Here is a 25,518-nt window from a genome sequence, read left to right as displayed (position 1 = left end):
AAAGTAAGAAAGAAAGAAACGCCTCAGCGACCCATTGTGCTAAAAGTCTACACATCTATTCTATCACCCGTTAATGTAACGGGCTTAAATACTAGTATAAAAATAAACTATTATTATTATTGTCATCTCTCTAGTCACCAGAGTGGTACTGGCTTTCCTCGAGCTCCTCCCTATTTCTCACCCTCTCACCTGGGGGAACTTCCTGGAATAAAGGACTCTGCATTACCTTGACCCACCCCCTTAGCAGCCTCAAGCAGATTCTTAAAGGGGTCATCACTCCTTAACCCGGGCTCTAAACTGGTGTTTCTTAAAGGCACAATAATAAACCACTGGTTTTTAGGAAGTTGTGTCTTTCTCCTCTGGAGCATTTTCAGCATAGACCTGCACTTAGTGGAGGGTCTAGGGGCTAGTTGGACACATGACTCAGCAAAGGCTAAGTCCTTTTATGAGCAAAAAGTATAGAGGACAATGGTCCTTGTTTAAGAAACATCCCCACATGTAAAAAATCATTTTTTACAAGTATAGACAGGCATACCCCCGAATAAAGAAGATGGGGATTATCGTAGGAGACTCCATTATACGACATGTGGACAGCCACACCGCAGGAGGGAGAGCAGATAGAATCGTCACCTGCCTGCCTGGAGCAAGAGTGAAGGATGTGGCCAACAGGATCTCCAGGATCATAGACAGCGCAGGGGGAGAGGACACTGCTGTGCTTATCCACGTGGGAACCAACGATGTGAGCGAACGGAAGTATGACAGGGAAGAGATGAAGGGCCAGCACCGCTCACTTAGAAGAAAACTGAAGGTCAGGGAGGTGAAGGTGGCTTTCTCCGAGATCCTCCCGATACCAAGAGCAAATGGAAGGAGACAAGGAGAATTTCAAGCGATCAACGCCTGGATGAGACGATGGTGTGAAGAGGAAGGCTTTGACTTCGTGCGCAACTGGACGGCGTTCTGGGGAAAAAGCAAGTACTACAGAAAGGACGGACTACACCTCAACAAGGAAGGAGCAAGAGTATTGGCAGGCAACATGAAGAGGGCCATCGAGAAGGCTTTAAACTAAAGGACAGGAGAAAGCCGACAGTCGACCACCAGTCAATGGCCCGGGAGACAGGATCCCACGAAGAAGAAAATATGGACAACTACTCAGACACGGGAGGGGACGACCACATAGCAAATAAGGGCGACAACTCAGGAACAGAAAAGGATACCATGAAAGAAACAGTAGAGACTGCTAAACTTAGTAAGTCCAAGAAGGTAACACTAAGGGAACTCAAATGTATGTATACGAATGCTAGAAGTCTGAGAAACAAAATGGGGGAATTAGAGACAATAGCAAGACACGATAAACTGGAAATCATTGGCATAACAGAAACATGGTGGAAAGATGAAAACAAATGGGACACAGTACTACAGGAATACAAACTGTACAGAAGAGACAGAGTAGGGCAGAAAGGAGGAGGTATTGCCCTGTATGTTCAGGAGGGAGTGGAATCTGTTAGAGAAGCTACGGCGGATAGGAAGGAGAAGCTGGAGTTCCTCGGGATCAAGATTCCCAGACACAATGGTGCAGACACAAAAATTGGCCTTTACTATCGACCCCAGGGCAGACGGAGGAGGCAGACTCAGAAATGATAGAGGAAATTAAACAAAAATGTAAGAAAGGTAATGTAATGTAATTTATTTCTTATATACCACTACATCCGTTAGGTTCTAAGCGGTTTGAAGAAAATATACATTAAGATTATAAATGAGAAGTAAGAAGGTACTTAAAAAAATGTAATAATCATGGGAGACTTCAATTTCCCGGGGATAGACTGGAACCTGGGAACCTCGAACTGCGGCAAGGAGGCCAAGTTCCTGGAAGCATTAGGGGACTGCTTCCTGGAACAAATGGTGGGAGAGCCGACGAGAGGAAACGCCACCTTGGACTTGGTCCTAAATGGCATTATGGGACCGACAAAAGAAGTAGAAGTCACGGTCCCGCTGGGGACAAGCGATCACAACATGATCAACTTTAAACTTGACATCGGGAAAGGGAAACGTACCAAAACCTTAACCACGACCTTAAACTTTAAAAAGGGAAGATACGATAGCATAAGAGCTATGGTGAAACAACGGCTCAAGAAAAAAGATTGACAAAGTTAGAACGGTAGATCAAGCATGGTCCCTACTGAAAAATACTATCACGGAATCACAAAATCTCTACATACCGCAGAATTCTAAAGAAAGGAATACTAAAGGCAAAGGCGAACCAGCATGGCTTACTAGAGAGGTGAAGGAAGCCATAAGAAAAAAAAAAAAGACTCTTTCAAAAAATGGAAACGCACGAAAACGACTGAAGCTTGGAACAAACACAAAGATGATCAAAAGAAATGTAACAAGGTAGTGAGGGAAGCCAAAAAGTACTATGAGGACAAAATAGCGCAAGAGGCCAAAAATTTCAAGCCCTTCTTTAGGTACATAAAAGGGAAAAAACCCACAAAGGAGGTGGTGGGACCGCTGGACGACCAGGGAAGAAAAGGATACATCGAGAAAAACAAACAGATTGCAGACAGACTAAACTCCTTCTTTGCGTCTGTCTTTACAAAGGAGGACACCGCAACAATACCAGAAGTAGTGAAAGTGTTCAAAGGAGTAATAGAGGACAGCCTCACCACAGTAGAAGTGGACTTGGACCAGATATACTACCAGATCAACAGACTCAAAAGTGACAAATCCCCTGGACCGGATGGAATTAACCCGAGAGTCTTAAAAGAACTGAAGGTTGAAATCGGAGAACTATTGCAAAAACTTAGAACTGGACTGATACCGGACAACTGGAAGATAGCGAACGTCACGCCAATTTTCAAAAAAGGATCGAGAGGGGATCCAGGCAACTACAGACCGGTGAGTCTTACGTCTGTTCCTGGAAAGATGGTTGAAGCACTGATTTAAAATAGCATAATCCGGCACTTGGAAAAACATGACCCGATGAGAGCCAGTCAACATGGCTTCAGGAAAGGAAAATCATGTTTGACGAATTTACTTCAATTTTTTGAGACCGTGAACAAACAAATTGATAGTGGGGAACCGGTGGACATAATATATTTGGACTTCCAGAAAGCGTTCAACCAGGTTCCACATGAGAGACTTCTCAGGAAACTACAAAGCCATGGAATAGAGGGAGATATACTAAGATGGATAGGCAATTGGCTGGAGAACAGGAAGCAGAGAGTGGGCATAAATGGGAAATTCTCAGACTGGGAGAAAATGACTAGCGGTGTGCCCCAGGGCTCGGTACTTGGGCCCATCTTATTTAATATTTTCATCAATGACCTAGAAGAAGGAACATCCAGTGAGATCATCAAGTTTGCAGACGACACAAAGCTATGCCGGGCAATCAGATCGCAGAAGGATAGCGAGGAACTCCAGAGTGACTTGTGTCAGTTAGAGAAATGGGCGGAGAAATGGCAAATGAAGTTTAATGTGGAAAAATGCAAAGTAATGCATTTAGGCAAAAAGAACAAGGAACACGAGTATAGAATGTCAGTTGCAACTCTGGGTAAGAGTGAACAAGAAAAGGACCTGGGTGTACTGATAGATAGGTCCCTGAAGCCGTCGGCACAATGCGCGGCAGCTGCAAAGAAAGCAAATAGAATGTTAGGCATGATAAAGAAAGGAATCACGAGTATATCGGAGAAAGTTATAATGCCGCTTTATAGAGCGATGGTAAGACCACACTTGGAATACTGTGTCCAACATTGGTCTCCCAACCTAAAGAAGGATATAAAACTGCTGGAGAGGGTGCAGAGATGAGCAACGAAGCTAGTTAAAGATATGGAGAACTTGGAATACGAGGAACGACTTAAGAGACTGGGATTGTTCTCCCTTGAGAAGAGGAGACTGCGAGGGGATATGATCGAGACTTTCAAAATACTTAAGGGAATCGACAAAATAGAGCAGGACAAAAAATTATTTACAATGTCTAATGTGACACAGACAAGAGGACATGGACTGAAGCTAATGGGGGACAAGTCCAGGACGAATATTAGGAAATTCTGCTTCACGCAGCGGATGGTGGACACCTGGAATGCTCTCCCAGAGGTTATTGCAGAATCCACCGTTCAAGGATTTAAAATCAAACTAGATGCACATCTCCTTACGAGAAGCATAGAGGGATATGGGTGAATAAAACTACGCCAGGTGCACATCTGGCTGGGCCTCTGCGTGTGCGGATCACCGGACTTGAAGGACTGAAGATCTGATCCAGAGATGGCAGTTCTTATGTTCTTATGTTCTTACTAGTCTTTAAGCCCGTTACATTAACGGGTGCTAGAATAGATGTGTGTGTCTGTCTTTCTTTCTTTCTCTCTCTCTCCCCTTGGCCGCTGCCTGTCTGTCTATGTTTATTTGTTTCTCTCTCCTTGGACACTGGCTATCTCTCCTTAGATGCTGTCTGTCTGTCTTCCTTTCTGTCTGTCTCTCTGGCCCCCTGTGTGTCATTCTTCATGTCTGTGTCCTTGTGTCATTCCCCCGCCCCCCCAGAGCAAAGCTGTCTGCCCCAGCATACCCCTTCCCCCAAAGCAGCCCCCTTTCCCTCTCCCTGACTGTCTTTCCATGGCCCCCTTCTGTCTTCCCCCCCATATCAAAGCTGTCTGCCCCCAGCATACCCCTCCCTCCAAAGCAGCTCCCTTTCCCTCTCCGTGACTGTCTCTCCATGGCCCCCTTCTGTCTTCCCCCACAGATCAAAGCTGTCTGCCCCCCAGCACACCTCTCCCCCCAAAGTCCAAAGTAGCCCCCTTTCCCTCTCCCTGACAGTCTTTCCATGGCCCCCTTATGTCTTCCCCCCCCCACCCCGACCAAAGCTGTCTGCTCTCCAATAAAAGCAGCCCACTGTAGCTGCAGCACTGGCACAACACTCTTCAGCCAATCGTGAGTGCTCAGAGCTCGAGAGGGAGCGGGGCCTGGGTGTATTGGGCGCAGTGGGGGAGGCCCCGACTGCCCCAGCTGCAGCTTCTTCGGCGTCGGTGAGGAAGGAGAGGTTGGCCCGACTCTCCGCAGGGGGCTTAGAGGATTATTATTATAGATACATATGTACATGCCTTTTTATTAGAAAGATGGTTATTTATATGTGGCAATGCATGCCTCACTTACCTTGCCAGATAGCATGGTAGTGGCATGCAAAGGAAGTAGTGTGGGCCTATTTAACACACCGATATTGATTCCTCCTCTTACAAGGTGAATCCATGTAGATATAAAAATATGTAAACATTAGCATTTACACCTGCCCCAAGGAATACATAAGTGCATGTCTTCAAAGAGAGGTACCACTGCCGAGGTGTCCCCCCCTCACACACAATTATTTCCTCCAGACTTGGTGCTCCCCTGGATACCCTGTGCTTGCCTTTGTTGCTTCCCCCACCCAGAGCCCCTGGAGATATCAAATTCCTCCTCTCCTCCTGCCTAACACATCTATCCCTCAAAGCACCTCCTACTTGAAAGAAGATCTATTAACTACCACCCCCTATGAAAGTCCTCTAGTAGGCTTCCCATCCCTTTATTTGAGAGCCTGGCCCCTAGCAGCAGTACTGCAAGATAACTACTAGAGGCTACATCAGTCATTTTTGAGCCCCGGTCACTTTTGCCCCCATTAGATACCAAGGATCTCTGATAAGGCCAAGGATGGGATCAGAGGATGGTATGGGGGGGGGGGGGGGTCAGCTGAGGGTACCACAAGAAGGCCTCTGAAGGGGTTGTTTATACCATGAGAAAAAAGTGTGACCACACTGGGAGGATCGAATGCTTTAAGAAGGATAGCTGTCATAGAGAAGTAGGGTGTCTTCTGATGCCTTGGAGGAGAATGGTATTTGATGTCAGGGTGGGATAAATCAGTAGAGTGATCGTTGTCAGGGGGAATCTAGCTCTGCTGGCTCAGTTTGTATATTTGAAATGGGAGCAGCAATTTTAAAAGCACATGTGAGAGGTACTTGCATGTGTTGGTTTTTTTTTTTTAAATCACTGCTCCTCTTGCACATGGAGAGATATACACAATACAGGCAGTCCAACACTATTTTATAAGAGGCTCTACATTTGGCAGAACTTCTTTTAAAATATGACAGGAATTCTCCATGTCTTGACCCGGACATATGAATTCTGGTTTCCACATTCCTTCTAAAATAGGGCTAAAAGTATCTCAACCTAATTGCCACATACCATATATAAGGAAGTAAGGGGTTTTCCCTCACTAATATTATACCACAGGACAGAAGGGGGCACTAGCTTAGGAGTAAGCCACAGTGAGGAAAGTAATACAACCCTGCTGAGTCAGAGGAGTGGGACTCAGGCAATGAGGAATATGTCTACCCTAGATTGGATTCATTCAGAGAGAGCCCCGGGAAGAGAAGAAGAAGAAGAAGGATTGTAGTGCAAAGGGGAAAGTATTCTGGATGATAGGTTATAACCCTCTTCCCACGAACTGTCTGCAGTAGGATGTCAATCACATCTTTCAGTTCTGCCTCCTTCCCCAGTGGACTGTACTGCCACCTTTGTTTTTTCCTTCTGCAAGCCAACTGATAAGGTGTTTCTAATCTGCTCTGACAACTTTTATTATTTTCAGAGTTTTTCTCTAAATTTTGAGGCTTCAGTGCCTAGTTATTCTAGGGCAGCTCTGCCTGGGAGAGGATGCAGACTTTGTGAGCTTAATGTGGAAAGATTACTTAAATTGCCAGGATTCGCCTGCGCCATCTGCAGGTATATCAGGGGCTGCACAAGAGGGTCTCTCTCGCAGAGCGCTCTCCCCTAGGAAAGGAGGTCAGAAGGCCAATTAGATAGAGACTGGGAAGAATGAGGGTCCAGTTCTATGCCTTTATTGTCCCAGAGTGAGCAGTTATTTCTAGGGGATTTGGGTTCTCAGCCAGAGACAGTTGTCAAAAATATATTCTCTCACGCAAAAATCCAGCTTTTGATGTGGAAAGCCCACACAACCTTTGGTAAGAAAGAAGGAACTGTGTGTAAAGCAATTTCCCTCTTCTGTTATCTTAAGAAACTGTTCTCTCCATAATAATGTCTGTAACTCCGGATCTCTTCTTACAGAAGTGATTGCCACTAGAATAGTTTTAACAGGAAAATCTAGCAGTGATGTATCCTGTAGGGGCTCATACGGAGCCTTACAGAACCCCTTTAACCCAATGATAAGGTTCCCTGATAGGAAAGGCATATGCTCCGGAGGACACAAACTGAGTGCCCTCTACCAGAACCTGGACACATTTGGAGAAGCTGCCAGAGAACCCTTTTCCACTTAAGAACATAAGAACATAAGAAGTTGCCTCCGCTGGGGCAGACCAGAGGTCCATCCTGCCCAGCGGTCCGCTCCCGCGGCGGCCCATCAGGCCTAATTGCCTGAACAGTGTCCCTGACTAATTTTGTAACTGCCTCTAATCCTCTAATCCTATCCCTATTACCTACCTCTACTCCTATCTGTACCCCTCAATCCCTTTGTCCTCCAGGTACCTTTCCAGACCCTTTTTGAAGCCCTGTAGCGTGCTTCTGCTTATCACATCCTCCGGTAGCGCGTTCTATGTATCCACCACCCTCTGAGTGAAAAAGAACTTCCTGACGTTTGTTCTAAACCTTTCCCTTTTCAATTTCTCTGAGTGCCCCCTTGTGCATGTGGTTCCCCGTAATTTGAAAAATCTGTCCCTGTCTACTCTTTCTTTGCCCTTCATGATCTTGAAGGTTTCTATCATGTCTCCTCTAAGTCTCCGCTTTTCCAGGGAGAAAAGCCCCAGCTTCTTCAGTCTGTCAGTATATGAGAGGTCTTCCATACCCTTTATTAGCTTAGTTGCTCTTCTCTGGACTCTCTCAAGTACCGCCATGTCCTTCTTGAGGTACAGCGACCAGTACTGGACACAGTACTCCAGATGCGGGCGCACCATTGCACGATACAGTGGCAGGATGACTTCCTTCGTCCTGGTCGTGATACCCTTCTTAATGATGCCCAACATTCTGTTTGCCTTCCTTGAGGCTGTGGCGCACTGTGCCGACGCCTTCAATGATGTGTCTACCATCACTCCCAGGTCTCTTTCAAGGTTACTCACCCCTAGCGGTGATCCCCCCATTTTGTAAGTGAACATCGGGTTCTTTTTCCCTACATGCATGACCTTGCATTTCCCTAAGTTGAAGCTCATTTGCCACTTTTTGGCCCACTCTTCCAGCGCTGTCAGATCTTTTTGGAGATTTTTGCAGTCCTCCTTGCTTTCAACCCTGCTGTATAATTTGGGGTCATCCGCAAATTTAATAACCTCACATTTTGTTCCTGCCTCCAGGTCGTTAATAAATATATTGAACAGGAGCAGTCCCAGCACCGACCCCTGCGGAACTCCGCTCGTGACCCATTGCCAGTCTGAGTAATGGCCCTTTATTCCAACCCTCTGTTTCCTGTCTGCCAGCCAGTTTTTGATCCATCGGTGGACTTCCCCTTGCACCCCGTGGTTCCATAGCTTCCTTAGCAGTCTTTCATGTGGTACCTTGTCGAAGGCTTTTTGGAAGTCAAGGTAAATGATGTCTATAGATTCCCCTTTATCCACCTGGCTGTTTACCCCCTCAAAGAAGTATAATAAGTTAGTGAGGCATGACCTGCCCTTGCAGAAGCCATGCTGGCTCGGCTTTAGCTACCCAGTGTTTTCGATGTGTTCCCAGATGCAGTCTTTAATCAGCGCTTCCATCATCTTTCCCGGGACCGAGGTCAAGCTCACCGGCCTGTAGTTTCCTGGGTCTCCCCTTGAGCCTTTCTTAAAGATGGGCGTGACATTTGCTATTTTCCAGTCTTTCGGAATCTCTCCAGTTTTTAAGGATAGGTTGCATATTTGTCTAAGTGGCTCAGCTATTTCGTTCCTTAGTTCCTTGAGTACCCTTGGGTGAATGCCGTCCGGACCTGGCGATTTGTCGCTCTTTAGCCTGAGCTCTAAAGCATGAGAGACATGCCACTTGCACCTTAAAACAGCCAACCAACAGCCCCTTTTCAAGTTCAGGCTACAGAAAGACTAGGACCACAGAAATCGAGGTTCGTAAGGGTTCTTTCACCTTTGTCATGCACCATAGAAACATAGAAAGATGACGGCAGAAAAGGGCTATAGCCCATCAAGTCTGCCCACTCTACCAACCCACCCCATTAAGTCTGTGTGCTAATGACCCAGTTCCTTAACTCGACCTTCATAGGGATCCCACGTAGATGTCCCATTTATTCTTAAAGTCAAGCACGCTGGTGGCCTTGGCCACCTGCACTGGAAGCTTGTTCCAATGATCTACCATTCTTTCCGTGAAGAAATACTTCCTGGTGTCACCATTAAATTTCCCTCCTCTGAGTTTGAGCGGATGCCCTCTTGTGACCGAGGGTCCTTTGAGAAAGAAGATGTCATCTTCCACCTCGACACGTCCTGTGATGTATTTAAATGTCTCAATCATGTCCCCCCTCTCCCTGGGTTCTTCTAGAGTGTAGAGCTGCAATTTGTTCAGTCTCTCTTCGTACGAGAGACCCTTGAGCCCCGAGATCATCCTAGTGGCCATCCGCTGAACCGACTCGATTCTAAGCACGTCTTTACGGTAATGTGGCCTCCAGAATTGCACACAGTATTCCAGATAAGGTCTCACCATGGTTTTGTACAGTGGCATTATGACTTCAGGTTTCCGGCTGACAAAACTTCTATTGATACATCCCATCATTTGCCTTGCCTTAGATGAGGCCTTTTCTACTTGATTGGCAGCCTTCATGTCTGCACTGATGATTACTCCCAAATCCCGTTCATTGCGGAAACATTTTCAAAACCTTGGTCTAGACCATGACTGATTGTTAGCTTCAAAAAGGATAGAAATACCTACTTCAGAGTATCCTTTCTTTATTAAGGCTTCACACTCAAGAGCCCTGCTGTAAGCCCGAAGCATTCCGGATCTTCCATGGGTACTGGACCATGACTGAGAAGATCCGAATGAACTGATAATTTGAAACTCTTGTTCCTCTGGAGACAAACTAGATCTGCATACCATGGCCAACACAGCCAATCCGGAGCCACTAGCCCTGGGCAACTTAACCTACCATGGGCCACAGAGGGAACACACATAACATCGGTTCCTCTGGCCACAGTTGAACCACAGCGTCTAATCTGGTGCTGCCGGGCTTAAAGCATTGGCTGTAAAAGCCTGCTCCTCCTGCTCCTTCTCAGCCTAGGAAGCAAAAGCAGCAACAATGTCAACAACTTAAGCAACAAGCTGCTCAGCAAAAACTCACACAGCCTTTTTGAAGTGTTCCTCAAGAGTATAGCCACAGTTCCCATTCTACAACTTTAACCTCAGCCGATCAGAGGACAGCTTCAACTTTACATCAGTCGTTGGGAGCTCATCACCACAGATCTCTGGGTGTTGACCATCATTCGTCAGGGTTACACTGTTCATTTTCACACCCTGCCTTCAGATCATCCTCTAAGAGAGTCTGTTTAGAACCTTGCACAGTCCTCTCCTCTTCTTCAAGAGGTTTAATCCCTTCTTCTACTGAATGCCATTGAGGAAGTTCCTCTCTCTCAGCGGATTCAGGGATTCTACTCCTGTTACTTCTTAGTTCCCAAGAAGACGGGAGGACTGCGACCCATTCTGGATCTCAGAGATCTCAACAAATTTCTAGTCAAGGAGAAATTCCGGATGCTCTCCCTCGCTCTTCTTTATCCTCTTCTTGATCAGAACGACTGGCTATGCTCTCTGGATCTCAAGGAAGCCTATACCCACATAACAATCTATATGACTTTCTGCAAATATCTTCGTTTTCAAGTCAATCAGCACCAATACCAGTACAAAGTCCTTCCTTTCAGCTTGACATCGTCTCCCAGAGTTTTCATGAAGTACCTGATTGTAGTGGCTGCATCGTTTCGTTCGCATGGCCTACAAGTCTTTCCTTATCTGGACAACTGGTTGATCAGAGTTTTCTCCTCTCAGGAAGTGTTCTTCAACACATCTCGGACTATCTCCTTCCTACAGGTTCTGGGATTCAAAGTCAACTTCCCCAAATCACATCTCATTGCGTCTCAATGTCTACAGTTCATAGGGGAGATCCTGGACATCACTCTAATGAGAGCGTTTCTCCCTCCAGATCACATGAACACACTATTTCACCTCTGTCAGCAGATGGTTCAAATTCACTCTACCTCAGCAAGATGCATGATGGTTTTTCTAGGCCACATGGCATCCACAATTCATGTGAAGCCCTTAGCAAGACTACATCTTCACACTCCTCAATGGATCCTTGCTTCTCAGTGGTCTCAAGTGCCAGATCATCTCTCCAAACATATTTCTATGACATCATTTCTTCTGCAGTCGCTCCAAAGGTGGTTGACATCTTCCAATCTCTCCAGAGGTCTACTGTTCATTTGCCCCCTCATCAACAGGTACTAACGACGGATGTATCGCCTTATGCATGGAGGGCATACCTGGACTGCCTTCAGACCCATGGCTTTTGGTCTGCCATGGAGAAGAAGTTTCACATCAATCTCCTAGAGCTCAGAGTGATGTATTATGCCCTCAAGGCTTTTCAACATCATCTATGCCCTCAAGTCCTTCTCCTTCACACGGACAATCAAGTAGCAATGTACTACATAAACAAGCAAGGAGATACGGGCTCTCTCCTGTTATGCCAGGAAGCCCAGAAAATTTGGACTTGGGCAACTGCTCACAACCTTTTCTTGAAGGCTGTCTACATTCAAGGAGAGAAGAATTCCTTAGCAGACAACCTCAGCAGAATTCTTCAGCCTCACGAATGGAATCTGTTTGGCAGCTCTCCTTCCCATCTTTGCTTAATGGGGCACTCCACAAGTGAACTTATTTGAGGCTCCCCACAATCACAAGCTGCCCAAGTTTTGCTCCAGATTCTCCTCTCCTCACCATCTGGAGGCCGATGCATTTCTGTTGGATTGGACAGACCTGTTTCTGAATGCATTCCCTCCGACTCCTCTCATGTTGAAGACTCTTTTCAAACTCAAACAAGAGTCACTATGGTTCTTATTGCTCCTCGATGGCCCAGGCATCTCCCTTCTACTTTGTAACCACGCTGCAGTCTCGGATCGGGACTCAGTGGCACCCCCCAGTGGCTAGCCTTAGTAAGAACAGCAGCATGTGACCTGGACTGGAGCCACCCTGCAGGATCGGACTGACACACAGGTGGGAACTCAAAAATAATCATTTACCACACCAAGAAGGTATCAATGAAAATGCTTCGCTTTTATTTGGGACCGGACAATTTGCACCCAAGAGTGCTCAGAGAGCTGTGCGATGTTCTGGCGGAACCGTTAGCCATGCTCTTCAATCTCTCCCTAAGTACGGGGAGAGTCCCCCTGGACTGGAAAACAGCTAACGTCGTTCCTCTGTACAAAAAGGGTTGCAGAGCAGAGGCTGCAAATTACAGACCAGTGAGTCTCACATCAATAGTGTGTAAACTCATGGAAACTCTACTTAAAGGTAAATTAGAGACGATAATGGATGAAGGGAATCTAAGGGATCCCTGTCAACATGGATTCACCAGAGGCAGGTCATGCCAATCCAATCTTATAAGCTTCTTCGATTGGGTGACAGGAAAGCTAGACTCGGGAGAGTCTCTGGACATAGTGTACTTGGATTTCAGTAAAGCTTTCGACAGTGTCCCACACTGTAGACTATTAAACGAGATGAAATCGATGGGTTTGGGTGAGAAACTAACTGCATGGGTCAGTGATTGGCTGAGTGGAAGACTTCAGAGGGTGGTGGTCAACGGCACCCTCTCTGAGACATCGGAGGTGACTAGCGGAGTGCCGCAGGGCTCAGTCCTGGGACCATCCCTTTTCAACATATTCATAGGGGACTTGACCCAGGGGCTTCAGGGTAAAGTAGCACTGTTTGCCGACGATGCCAAACTGTGTAACATAGTAAGTGAAAGCAACCTCCAGGATAGTATGACACAAGATCTGATCACGTTGGAAAACTGGTCCTCGACATGGCAGCTAGGCTCCAACGCTAAAAAATGTAAGGCCATGCATCTCGGCAGCGGAAATCCATGCAGAACATACTCCTTGAATGGAGAAACGCTAGCTAGGACTTCAGAGGAACGGGACTTGGGGGTAATCATCAGTGCAGACATGAAGGCTGCCAAACAAGTAGAGAAGGCTTCATCAAAGGCAAGGCAAATGATGGGATGTATCAATAGAAGCTTCGTCAGCCGTAAACCTGAAGTCATAATGCCACTCTACAGAACCATGGTGAGACCCCATCTGGAATACTGTGTGCAATTCTGGAGGCCACATTACCGAAAAGATGTGCTTCGAGCTGAGTCGGTCCAGCGGATGGCACTTGGATGGTCGCGGGGCTCAAGGGTCTCTCATACGAAGAAAGACTGGGTAAACTGCAGCTCTATACCCCAGAGGAGCGCAAGGAAAGGGATGACATGATTGAGGCATTTAAGTACGTCACGGGTCGTGTCGAGGTGGAAAACGATATATTCTTTCCCAAGGGACCCTCGGTCACAAGGGGGCACCCGCTCAAACTCAGAGGAGGGAAATTTAGTGGTGACACCAGGAAGTATTTCTTCACAGAAAGGGTGGTAGATCACTGGAACAGACTTCCGGTGCAGGTGATCAAGGCCACCAGCGTGCTCGACTTTAAGAATAAATGGGACATCCAGTGGGATCCGTACGAGGGTCGAGTTAAGGAACTAGGTCATTAGCATTCAGACTTAATGGGGTGGGTCAATAGAGTGGGCAGACTTGATGGGCTGTAGCCCTTTTCTGCCGTCATCTTTCTATGTTTCTAAACCACAAATGTTAGGATGTCACCAATAAAGATAACAATTCTCAAGGCAAAATTCAAATGAAAAAATAAACAAAACAGGAAAAAAAAAACTCCAAGCTTTTCTTCCTTAAACTCAGTCAGCAATGCTTTGAGCTAGGGCTCTCTCCAGAGCCAGCACAGCTTGTATTTCAAACAAGGGGTAAAAACAAATTCTAGTTATGTGTGTTGCTTCCCAACAGTTCACACTTTCACAAAACAAAGCCTCTAGCCGCAATTTTGCAGCACTGCTAGGATTAGGAGAGTGTCTTAGGTTTGCTAAGAAAAGCTTTTTGCAATGGCTTTCAAAATTCCTTCCCAGGGTGACAGCAAACCTCTCCCCAAAGACACTTCCAGCTTTATAAAGAAAGAACCAAAATACTGGGCTCAAAACCAAACAGTTCCAAAAACAAACAGTTCAAAAAAATCAAACAGTTCCCAAAACAGACTCACTGTTTGTAGATTATTGCCTGCAGCTGGAGCATAAACCAACCTCCATGGCTTCAGAAAAGTGCTCCAATTCCTCAGGCAAAGATTCTTGTATTTCAATTGGAAGCTCCATGTCAGGCAAAGATAAATCCAGTGCTTCTCCGGCCTCCTCCACCTCCATAGGTGTGCCACTGTTGCTCCTGCTTGGCCCAGGGAGATCCTCAGGGAGAAAAGGCCTTAATCTTCTCCCTATCCTGCCTGTCTGTTTGTTCCTCACTGCTGGCTTTTCTATTCTAGGGCCATGCCCTAACCTAGCTGAGTCAGCAGGGAATTGGGTAGCTCTTGGGCTCCTCTGGTGGTGACCCAAATACCCACTACCTACTAGATTCTCAGTGAGATCAGGCTCCCCCTGGTGGTTGAGGGGGAAATTGTCAGGATCAGGGCCAGGACGGACCTTATAAACTCCCTTCCTGTGTTTACCCTTTACTTTCCCTTCTGACTTTACTGGGATGCTGGCAGGCCCAGCGCCTGCCTGGTCACAACTTCAACTCAGCATCAGGGACCCAGTTCCTCTGCCGATCTTTTCTACGCTGCTTACTCGGAATCCAGGATTTCTTCTACATCCCAACCTGCAATCATTACACCTGACAGCTTGGTTTCGCTCAGGCTAAATCCATCTACTTTACATCTTTCTCAGCCTGTACACAATATTATTGACGCATCCAGGAAACCTACCACTCATCAATGTTATCAACAAAAGTGGACTAGGTTTTCTTCCTGGTGTCTCCTTCATCATCATGATCCAACTTCCTTGTCTGTAAAGTTGGTGTTGGATTATTTACTTTCTCTGTTTGAACCTGGGCTCAAATCTACATCCATCAGAGTTCATCTCAGTGTTATTACAGCTTTTCATATACTAGTCGAGGGAAAACCTCTTACTGCTCATCCCTTGGTATCCAAGTTAATGAAGGGACTTTTCAATGTGAAACCACCTCTCAAACCTCCACCTGTAATCTGAGACCTTTAACGTAGTTCCTTCCAGGTCGATGAAGCTACCATTTGAACCAATGGCCACAGCTCATCTCAAGTTTCTCACCTAGAAAGTTGTCTTTCTCATCACTCTTACCTCTGCAAGGAAGATAAGTGAATTACAAACCTTGGTGGCAGATCCACATTTCACAGTTTTTCACCATGATAAAATGGTTCTGCGTACTCACCCAAAGTTTCATCTCAGTCAGTCGATTGTTCTGCCAGTGTTTTTCCCTAAGCCTCATTTGCATGCAGGAGAAATGGCATTACACCCTCTGAACTGTAAACGTGCTTTGGCCTATTACATCGACAGGACAAAGCCTCATCGTACTTCTCCACAACTCTTCATCTCATTTGATCCTAATCAGTTGGGGCTTCCTGTTTCCAAAAAAACGATTTCCAACTGGCTGGCTGCCTGTATATCGTTCTGCTATGCTCAGAATGGACAGCCATTTGAGAGTCATGTCACAGTCTACATTGTAGACTCTACAAAATCTGAGCTATGACAGCTTCAGTAGCTTTCCTTAGATCTACTCTTATTGAGGAAATTTGTAAAGCTGCCACCTGATCCTCATTTCATACATTTACTTCTCACTATTGTCTGGAGTCTTCCTCCAGATAGGATGGGCACTTCGGCCAATCTGTATTACAAAATTTATTCTTCTAAAGGTCAACTCTCCCACCATCCAATTCTAGTTAGCTTGGAGGTCACCCATGTGTGAGAATATGCTGCCTGCTTGTCCTGGGATAAAGCACAGTTACTTAACATAACAGGTGTTATCCAGGGACAGCAAGCAGATATTCTCACAACTCACCCACCTTCCCAGGTTGGCTTCTTAGCTGTTTTATCTTAACTGAAGGGACCATGCGCCTACATCGGGCGGGAAGGCACTCGTTCATGCGCGGTGCGGGCTATCGCAAACTTTCTAAACACTTAGGGCTTCTTTTACTAAGGTGCGCTAGCGTTTTTAGCGTGGGCTGCATTGCCGTGTGCGATAACCCTGCGCTACATGCCAAGAACTAACGCCAGCTCAATGCTGGCATTAGTGTCTAGCGCGCGGGGCAATGCAGCATGCGCTAAAACCGCTAGTGCAGCTTAGTAAAAGAGGGGGTTAAAATGGTGATACACTTTTGAAGTGGTCAGTACCGGGGCTCTGTCAGTGATGTCATCTATCAGTGAGAATATCTGCCTGGATAACACCTGGCTAACACCTGTTATGGTAAGTAACTGTGCTTTGTTGCACCTCCAAAGTGTGTCCAGACTGGGTGTGTATATGTGTGTGTACAGGTTTTTATATTAAAGAATCGTTCAAGCTCCTACACCATAATAACTGGGACTATGAGGACCTTGGTAAGAAATGGAAGGATTTGTTCATGAAGGCCAAGACCAGTCAGGCAGCAGGAACAAGAGAGGTGCCCTCAAACCAGGTGATATTCTTACAAATAAAATACCAAGTCTTCTTCACCGTGAATGATGACACCAAAACAGAGGCTAGCCAACTTGAAACTTCATGCTTGGCTGCAAAAGACTACAAGTACTTATCAATATCTTACTCAGCTAGGTAGCTCTTATGACACTCCTTGTAATAGTCTAATAGGCCTTCCAGCCTTGACACATTTTTCTACTTGTCTATGACTGGCATAAATGCAGGTGCTTAAATGTTAACAAGTTACACTAATATTCTATAATGGAACCTAGGCACTTAGGTTCCATTATAGAATAGGTTCCTACCATGTGGTGCTGGGGTACCTAAATGGAGGTTTGCAATTATAGAATTGCCTCCAAAGTAACCACAGCCACTTGCGCCTGATTTATTTGGGTAGATCATTTTTGTATTTTTGCTGTCCTCACCCCAGGAATTTGTCTACTCAACATCAGTATGTCTTGTGTGTTGTGTACTTGCCTAAAGAGTGAACATTTTTAAATAGTCCGTTTCTGCAGATAAAAATAGCTTTGAAAATTATACTATACATTCTTTATTGTGTTGTACAGCTTTGATAATAATTATAAATAAGTATCTCACAGTGAGATGTTTGAATATTTTTGTGAATTTTAGGAGATTTCAGAGGAGATCCTCTACACGGGTCTACTGAAGATGCAAGAAGTGCATTATCGATCCCTGAATGATTGGTACTATGCTGAATGTTATGAGCCACATGTTCTTGCCCAGGTATATCTGAATTATTATTTTGGGGAGAGAAAAAAGTTGTAGTCACAAGGATGTGGATATATACAGCCTCGGTTTTGCTGAGGAATGGCTCTGCTATATGAGCTGTTTAGCTAATTTCATTAGTACCTAAAACCCTAGGTTGGTTAAATAAAAGATCATATATCACTTCAAATCAGTTTTACCCTTTTTGAAAACGGGAATATATTTCTTTTTTGTTTGGTTAAGGTTTTTTTCTTGTGCTCTAATTTTCTTCATTATTTAAAATTACTACCCAAACCTGCATTTCAGGTTTCAGGTTTATTTAAAATTTGATGGAGAAGTGGGCAGATAAATGGCAGATGAATTTTAATGTGGAAAAATGCAAAGTAATGCGTTTAGGCAGAAAAAATAAAGATCAAAAGTATAGTATGTCAGGTGTAACTCTGGGAAAGACTGAACAGGAAAAGGACCTGGGTGTACTGATAGATAGGACCTGAAACCGTCGGCGCAATGTGCGGCGGTGGCGAAAAAAGCAAATAGAATGCTAGGCATGATAAAGAAGGGAATTACCATATTTTCACGCATATAATGCGTGCGTTATACGCGTTTTTACCTACCGCGCATACCCCTCGCGCGTTATACGCGTGAGCGCGGTATACAAAAGTTTTTCTACATAGTTCCCACCCCGCCCGACGCCCGATTCACCCCCCCAGCAGGACCGCTCGCACCCCCACCCCGAACGACCGCTCGCACGCGCTTCCACCCGCACCCGCGATCGGAGCAAGAGGGAGCCCAAGCCCTCTTGCCCAGCCGACTCCCCAACAATATCGGGCCAGGAGGGAGCCCAAACCCTCCTGGCCACGGCGACCCCCTACCCCCACCCCGCACTACATTACGGGCAGGAGGGATCCCAGGCCCTCCTGCCCTCGACGCAAACCCCCCTCCCTCCAACGACCGCCCCCCCCAAGAACCTCTGACCGCCCCCCCAGCCGACCCGCGACCCCCCTGGCCGACCCCCACGACACCCCCACCCCCCTTCCCCGTACCTTTGGTAGTTGGCCGGACAGACGGGAGCCAAACCCGCCTGTCCGGCAGGCAGCCAACGACGGAATGAGGCCGGATTGGCCCATCCGTCCCAAAGCTCCGCCTACTGGTGGGGCCAAAGGCGCGTGGGCCAATCAGAATAGGCCCTGGAGCCTTAGGTCCCACCTGGGGGCGCGGCCTGAGGCACATGGTCGGGTTGGGCCCATGTGCCTCAGGCCACGCCCACGCGCCTTAGGCCCCACCAGTAGGCGGAGCTTTGGGACGGATGGGCCAATCCGGCCTCATTCCGTCGTTGGCTGCCTGCCGGACAGGCGGGTTTGGCTCCCGTCTGTCCGGCCAACTACCAAAGGTACGGGGAAGGGGGGTGGGGGTGTCGTGGGGGTCGGCCAGGGGGGTCGCGGGTCGGCTGGGGGGGGCGGTCGGAGGGTCTTGGGGGGGGGGGTCGTTGGAGGGAGGGGGGTTTGCGTCGAGGGCAGGAGGGCCTGGGATCCCTCCTGCCCGTAATGTAGTGCGGGGTGGGGGTAGGGGGTCGCCGTGGCCAGGAGGGTTTGGGCTCCCTCCTGGCCCGATATTGTCGGGGAGTCGGCCGGGCAAGAGGGCTTGGGCTCCCTCTTGCTCCGATCGCGGGTGCGGGTGGGAGCGCGTGCGAGCGGTCATTCGGGGTGGGGGTGCGAGCGGTCCTGCTGGGGGGGTGAATCGGGCGTCGGGCGGGGTGGGAACTATGTAGAAAAACTTTTGTATCTCGTGGGCTCTTATTAGACTCTCTGCTGTGTCTTCCAGAAGGGAGGATATTTAGTGGGCAAGCCATAAGCTTCTAATAAAAGCATTTATGAGGGGGCGGTCGGAGGTTCTTGGGGGGGGGGCGGTCATTGGAGGGAGGGGGGTTTGCGTCGAGGGCAGGAGGGCCTGGGATCCCTCCTGCCCGTAATGTAGTGCGGGGTGGGGGTAGGGGGTCGCTGTGGCCAGGAGGGTTTGGGCTCCCTTCTGGCCCGATATTGTCGGGGAGTCGGCGGTCCTTCGGGGTGGGGGTGTGAGTGGTCCTGCCGGGGGGGGGGGGCAGGGCAGGGCGGGTAAACGGAGAGTCGGGACAGCGCACGGAGAGTCGGGGAGGACGAAAGGAGAGTCGGGGTGGCCAGAGGAGAGTCGGAGCGGGCGAAAGGAGAGTCGGGGTGGCCAGAGGAGAGTCGGGGCGGGCGAAAGGACAGTCGGGCAGCATGCGCGTTATACCCGTGAGCGCGGTATACAAAAGTTTTTATACATAATATCGTGGTTTCTGTGCGCTATACCCGTGTGCGCGTTATACACGGGTGCGCGTTATCTGCGTGAAAATACGGTACAAGTAGATCAGAGAAAGTTATAATACCGCTCTACAGAGCCATGGTCAGATTGCACCTGGAATACTGCATCCAGCATTGGTCTCCATATCTAAAGAAGGATATAAAACTGCTAGAGAGGGTGCAGAGATGAGCAATGAAGCTAGTGAAAGGTATGGAGAACCTGGACTACGAGGAACAACTTAGGAGACTGGGGTTGTTCTCCCTTGAGAAGAGGAGACTGCGAAGGGATCTGATCGAGACTTTCAAAATACTGAAAGGATTCGACAAAATGGAGCAGGGAAAGCAGTTATTTACAATGTCCAATGTGACACAGACAAGAGGACATAGACTGAAACTGAGGGGGACAGGGACAGGTCCAGGACGAATATCAGGAAGTTCTGTTTCACGTAGCGAGTGGTGGACACCTGGAATGCTCTCCCAGAGGAAGTAATTGCAGAATCCACCATTCTAGGATTTAAGGGTAAACTAGATGCACATCTCCTTAAGAGTGGCATAGAGTGATATGGGTAAGGGTAAATTAGATGCACATCTCCCTTGAGAAGCATACAGTGATATGGGGACTAAAACTATGCCAGGGTACACCTGGCGGGGCCTCCGCATGTGCGGATCACCGGACTTGATGGACCAAGGGTCTGATCTGGAGATGGCAATTCTTATGTTCTTATATAATAAAATTGGGGGTATAGAAAAAATATATATAACATAGACAAAAACAACTACGGACTAACTTAACACATAAGGAATAGGGGTAGAACTAAAATAAAGTAATCTCATTAATTGCCAAAAATTAGAAACAAGTCTCTTTGATAATAATCCTTTAGTGCTAGTCTTTATAGCTGGAAGAATCTGCCAGGATCCCAGCATATAATATGATAACCTGGGCTATAAGGAAATTTCATTCTCTAAGGACAAGCAAGATATTAAGTCTTCATAGATAGATGGCACCAGATGGCACCAACTGATGGGACCCTACACAGTAAAAAGTGTATCAAAACTATCTAACTTTGTGACAAGGAGATTTACACATATGTAGGATTTCTTGGGCTAGCCAGTGACGTAGCCAGGCAGCCTATTTTGGGTGGGCCTAAACCCAAAGTGGGCTAGCCTTTTATGTTGAACACAATACAAAGACTTCTGCTAACATATTTCAGTAAATAAATTCCTTATTTTTTACCTTTGTTGCTTGGAGATTTATTTTTCCAGCAAGTTGGTTTTAGTTTTTTCTTTTTCTGCTTTCCTGTTTTCTGCAAATTCTTCTTCAAGTGGTTGCCATCCATTGGTCTTTTCTTTTCTGTCCTGTCTTGTATTCCCTCACTACAACTGCCTCTGACATATTAACCTTTCCATTCATCTCTTTCCTCCCTTTTTTCTTTTCTAAGTCCACTCAGATTTCACCCTTCACTTTTCAGCTACGTATCAAATTTCCATTTTCTTCTCCCACCCACTCTTCTGTTCTGAACTATCTTCAGTCTACTCCCCATTGCCATATTTTCACTCACTATAATCACTATCCTCTGCTCATTCATTTATCTGCCAACCCCCTTCTCTCTCCCCCACCTCTCCCACATGGTGCCACTATTCCCAGCTTCTCTCTCCCTTCACCCTTCCTGCCCAGTATCTGTTCTTTCTTCTTATCCCCCCTACCCTTAAAGCCTGAAATCTTGCAGTCTCTTCCACACCACTCCCCAACCAGCATCATCATGTCCCTTTGTTCTTTCTTCTGTTTCTCCTACCATGGTCCAGCATTTCTCCCTCTCTCTTTCCTCCCATTGTACAGCATCCTCACTCCCTTCTGTTCTGGATCCATCTCCCTCTTTTTCTCCTCGCCACCTCACGGCATTTCTTCCTCTCTCTTCTCCACCCCCACGTGCAACATAGAAACATAGAAAAATGACAGCAGAAAAGGGCCACGGCCTATCAAGTCTGCCCACCATAATGACCCGCCCCCCTAACTTCACCCTACCAGAGAGCCCACATGCATATCCCATTTCTTCTTAAAATCTAGCACGCTGCTGGCCCTAATCACCTGCAGTGGAAGTTCATTCCAATGATCAACCACCCTTTCGGTGAAGAAATACTTCCTGGTGTCACCATGAAATTGCCCGCCCCTGATTTTTAGTGAATGCCCTCTTGTGGCCGAGGGTCCTTTAAGAAAGAAGATATCGTCTTCCACCTCGATATGGCCTGTGATATATTTAAACGTCTCAATCATATCTCCCCTCTCTCTACGTTCCTCGAGTGAGTATAGTTGCAATTTATTCAGCCTTTCCTCATATGGGAGATTCTTGAGCCCTGAGACCATCCTGGTGGCCATTTGCTGAACCGACTCAATTCTCAGCACATCTTTTTGATAATGCGGCCTCCAGAATTGTACACAATACTCCAGATGAGGTCTCACCATGGACCTGTACAAAGGCATTATGACTTCAGGCTTCCGGCTGATGAAACCTCTATGGATACAACCCATCATTTGTCTAGCCTTAGATGAAGCTTTCTCCACTTGACTGGCAGTTTTCATGTCTTCACTAATGATCACTCCTAAATCCCTTTCTGCCTTAGACCTAGCTAAGGTCTCACCATTTAGAGTGTAAGTTCTGCATGGATTTCTGCTGCCAAGGTGCATGACCTTACATTTTTTAGCATTGAAGCCTAGCTGCCAAGTCGAGGACCAATGTTCCAATAAGAGTAGGTCCTGCGTCATGCTGTCGGGCAAAGGGCTTTTACCTACTATGTTGCATAGTTTGGCGTCATCTGCGAATAATGTTATTTTACCTTGAAGCCCCTGAGTCAGGTCTCTTATGAATATGTTGAAAAGGATCGGGCCCAAGACCGAGCCCTGCGCCCACTGGTCACCTCTGATGTATTGGAAAGGGTGCCATTAACCACCACCCTCTGAAGTCTACCGCACAGCCAGTCCCTGACCCATGCAGTTAATGTTTCTCCTAACCCCATAGATGTCATCTTGCTCAACAACCTGCGGCATAGGACGCTGTCAAAAGCTTTACTGAAGTCCAAGTACCCAACGTCCAGGGACTCCCCTATATCCAATTTTCTTGTTACCCAGTCAAAGAAGCTAATTAGATTGGATTGGCAGGACCTACCCTTTGTGAATCCATGCTGGTGGGGATCCCGTAGATTCTCCTCGTTCAGGATCTAATCCAATTTATGTTTAATTAGTGTTTACTCACTATTGATGTGAGAATCACCGGTCTGTAATTCGCAGCCTCCGTCCTGGAACCCTTTTGTGTAGTGGAATGACGTTAGCTGTTTTCCAGTCCAAGGGGACTCTTCCCGTACTCAGGGAAAGATTGAATAGCACTGATAATGGTTCTGCCAGGACATCACACAACTCCCTAAGCACCCTGGGGTGTAGATTGTCCAGGTCCATGGCTTTGTTCACTTTGAATCTTGATAGTTCGCAGTAGAGTGTTCCCTCTAAGCTGAGCAGGTGTCCTCCAGCTGCATTGCTACCACTAGGGAATGGAATATTTTCAGTCGCTAAGGACAGGTATGTTCCCTGGAGTCCTGCAGAACTTGCCTGTCCCTCACAATTGAAAAATGTGACAGTAAAACAGCACCCTCTATTGGTGAGACTGTGGGTGGAGGACTCCTGCTCAGCTTAGAGGGAACAGTGCAAGTGGGTTTGAACTCGAAATTCCTAAACGGGTCTTCCGAACTATGCCTTGCCTGCAGCTGTGGACCGTTCCCTGGCACCTCACAGGTAAAGACTGAGCAGAAGTATTCATTTAGTAGCTCGGCTTTATCAGAATCCGATTCTACAAAATTCCCGTCTATTTTCCTAAGGCGTACTATCCCATCTGTGGTTCAGTTTCTGTCCCTAACTTACCTGAAGAAGGATTTATCCCCTTTCTTAATGTTCTTTGCTAGATTCTCTTCTATTCGAAGCTTGGCCTCTCTGCCTACTGTTTTGACAGCTTTGGACCTGACCAGATAGTCTTCCTTTGCCTCCCGTTTTCCTGATTGCTTGTAGGAAATAAAAGCTTTTTTCTTTTCTTTAACGAGGTCAAAGATCTTCGCAGTGAACCATTGGGGTTTATTTTTCTCCGTCGTTTACTTACTATTTTTATATAGCGGTTTGTTGCTTCATGTAGGATACTTTTCAGGGTTGACCACATAGCCTCTACATTATCGGTTTCAGCTTGGTTTTGCAGTGACCGATGGACGAAATCTCCCATGCGTTTAAAGTCATTGAATAGATAAGTTTTGAGATTAGACTTGAAGTCTAAAATAGTCATGTTTTCTCTTAAATACTTTGGAGCGGCGTTCCACAAAGTGGGAGCGGTAATTGAAAAAAATGTATGGTCTCCTGGTCCCTGTGCATCATCTTTCACTCCTTCCCACCAGCCCAATGCCCAATATTTCTCCTCCTATCAATCCTCTCCAGCACCATGAAGCATATCTCTCTCTTCCCTTCATCGCCATGGTCATCATTCCTCCCTTTTGCATCCCTTTTCGTCTGTACAACCTTCTCCCTCCATAACATTAAATATTTCTCTCTCCCTCCCTCTCCACCATTATGTCCAACAATTTACCCACTGTCTTCCTTTCCCCATGTGCACCATCTCTCTTTCTCTCCTTCTCCATGCACTCATGTCCAAGCATTCTCCCTTTCTCTCACCCCCCCCCTCCCCCCCCCACTGGCAACATTTCTTTTACTCTCCCTTCCCACCCTTCCAGCCTGTGCAACATCTCCCTCCCCACTAGCCCGTATAGCATCTCTCTAACCCTCCCTTTCCACCCCCTGCAGCATCTCTTTTCCCTCCCTTCCCCCCAGCCCATTCAGCGTCTCTCTTATTCTCCCTTCCTCCCACAGCTTATGCAGCATCTCTCTTACCCTCCCTTTCCCCCCAGCCTGTGCGCCAGCAGTAGTTCCTACATTTTGCTGGCAGCTGACCTGGAAGGTTTCCCTCTCATGTATTTTGCGCCAGCAGAGTGTAGGAGGAACTACTGCTAGCAGTCTGTTGAAGGCAGCAGTGTTGGAGGCAGGCAGGCTGGCCAGGTACACTCCCGATCATCTACCATCCCCTGCAACAACCCTGTTCCTGTGCAGCTCTCTGTTGGCGGCCTGTGATGGACGAACCTGAGCCCAAACTGGGCAAGCTGGCTATGCCCCTGGTACCAGCGCTATCACATGGGGCTAGTTCAGGTCCTGTTTTTCTACAGTGCTTGTCAGTTTTCCTGTTTCCACTGGTTTTCATTGACTAAGGCATCTTTAGATTTAAAAGTATGTTGGATCACCTCAGTATTCACATCTTTCTGTTCAGATTATTTGCTAAGTTGTTTTGAACATTGATTAGCTTTCTTTAACTTTTTAATGTGGTCTTGACCTACACCTTGCATAGAAACTGAGCAGCATCAGTAGGGGTTTTGAACAACAAGTAGTTTAATTTCTGATGAGCTCTTTTTCTCCCAAGTTCCCAGAAGTAGAAGAGCAAGCCACACTATAGAATTTACATAATTACGAGTTTCTTTACATGCATTTACATGTTTTATATTTCATTATTATGTACTTTTGGATAACCTAAATAACACTACATTATGGCACCAAAACCAACATTTGAGCCCTCTGACACACATTAAGGGTAACCAAGCTGTCAGTTGTAAATCATGTGGTTAGTGTCATAAAGCAGCTTGATAGCTACCCCTTAGCTGTTTATTTTAAAGCTAATTAAGGGCTTTCATTTGGTACT

The 25,518-nt window shown here is 46.8% G+C and overlaps 1 protein-coding gene across 2 annotated transcripts in view; it reads left to right on the top strand.

Annotated features, from left to right (window-relative positions):
- The window catches only part of SPAG17 (sperm associated antigen 17), a 742,651-nt gene that overhangs the window by 287,674 nt on the left and 429,459 nt on the right, over nt 1-25,518 (top strand). For both annotated transcript variants that reach the window (XM_033941513.1, XM_033941512.1), the window contains exon 16: nt 17,334-17,447. In XM_033941513.1, the coding sequence (XP_033797404.1) occupies nt 17,334-17,447 (114 nt within the window). The remainder of the gene's footprint in view (nt 1-17,333; nt 17,448-25,518) is intronic.

This window comes from Geotrypetes seraphini, chromosome 4, assembly GCF_902459505.1.
Source record: "Geotrypetes seraphini chromosome 4, aGeoSer1.1, whole genome shotgun sequence".
Classification (NCBI taxonomy): Eukaryota; Metazoa; Chordata; class Amphibia; order Gymnophiona; family Dermophiidae; genus Geotrypetes; species Geotrypetes seraphini.
The sequence above is the reverse complement of the archived record's forward strand: the minus strand, read 5'-3'. Positions and strand labels throughout refer to the sequence as shown.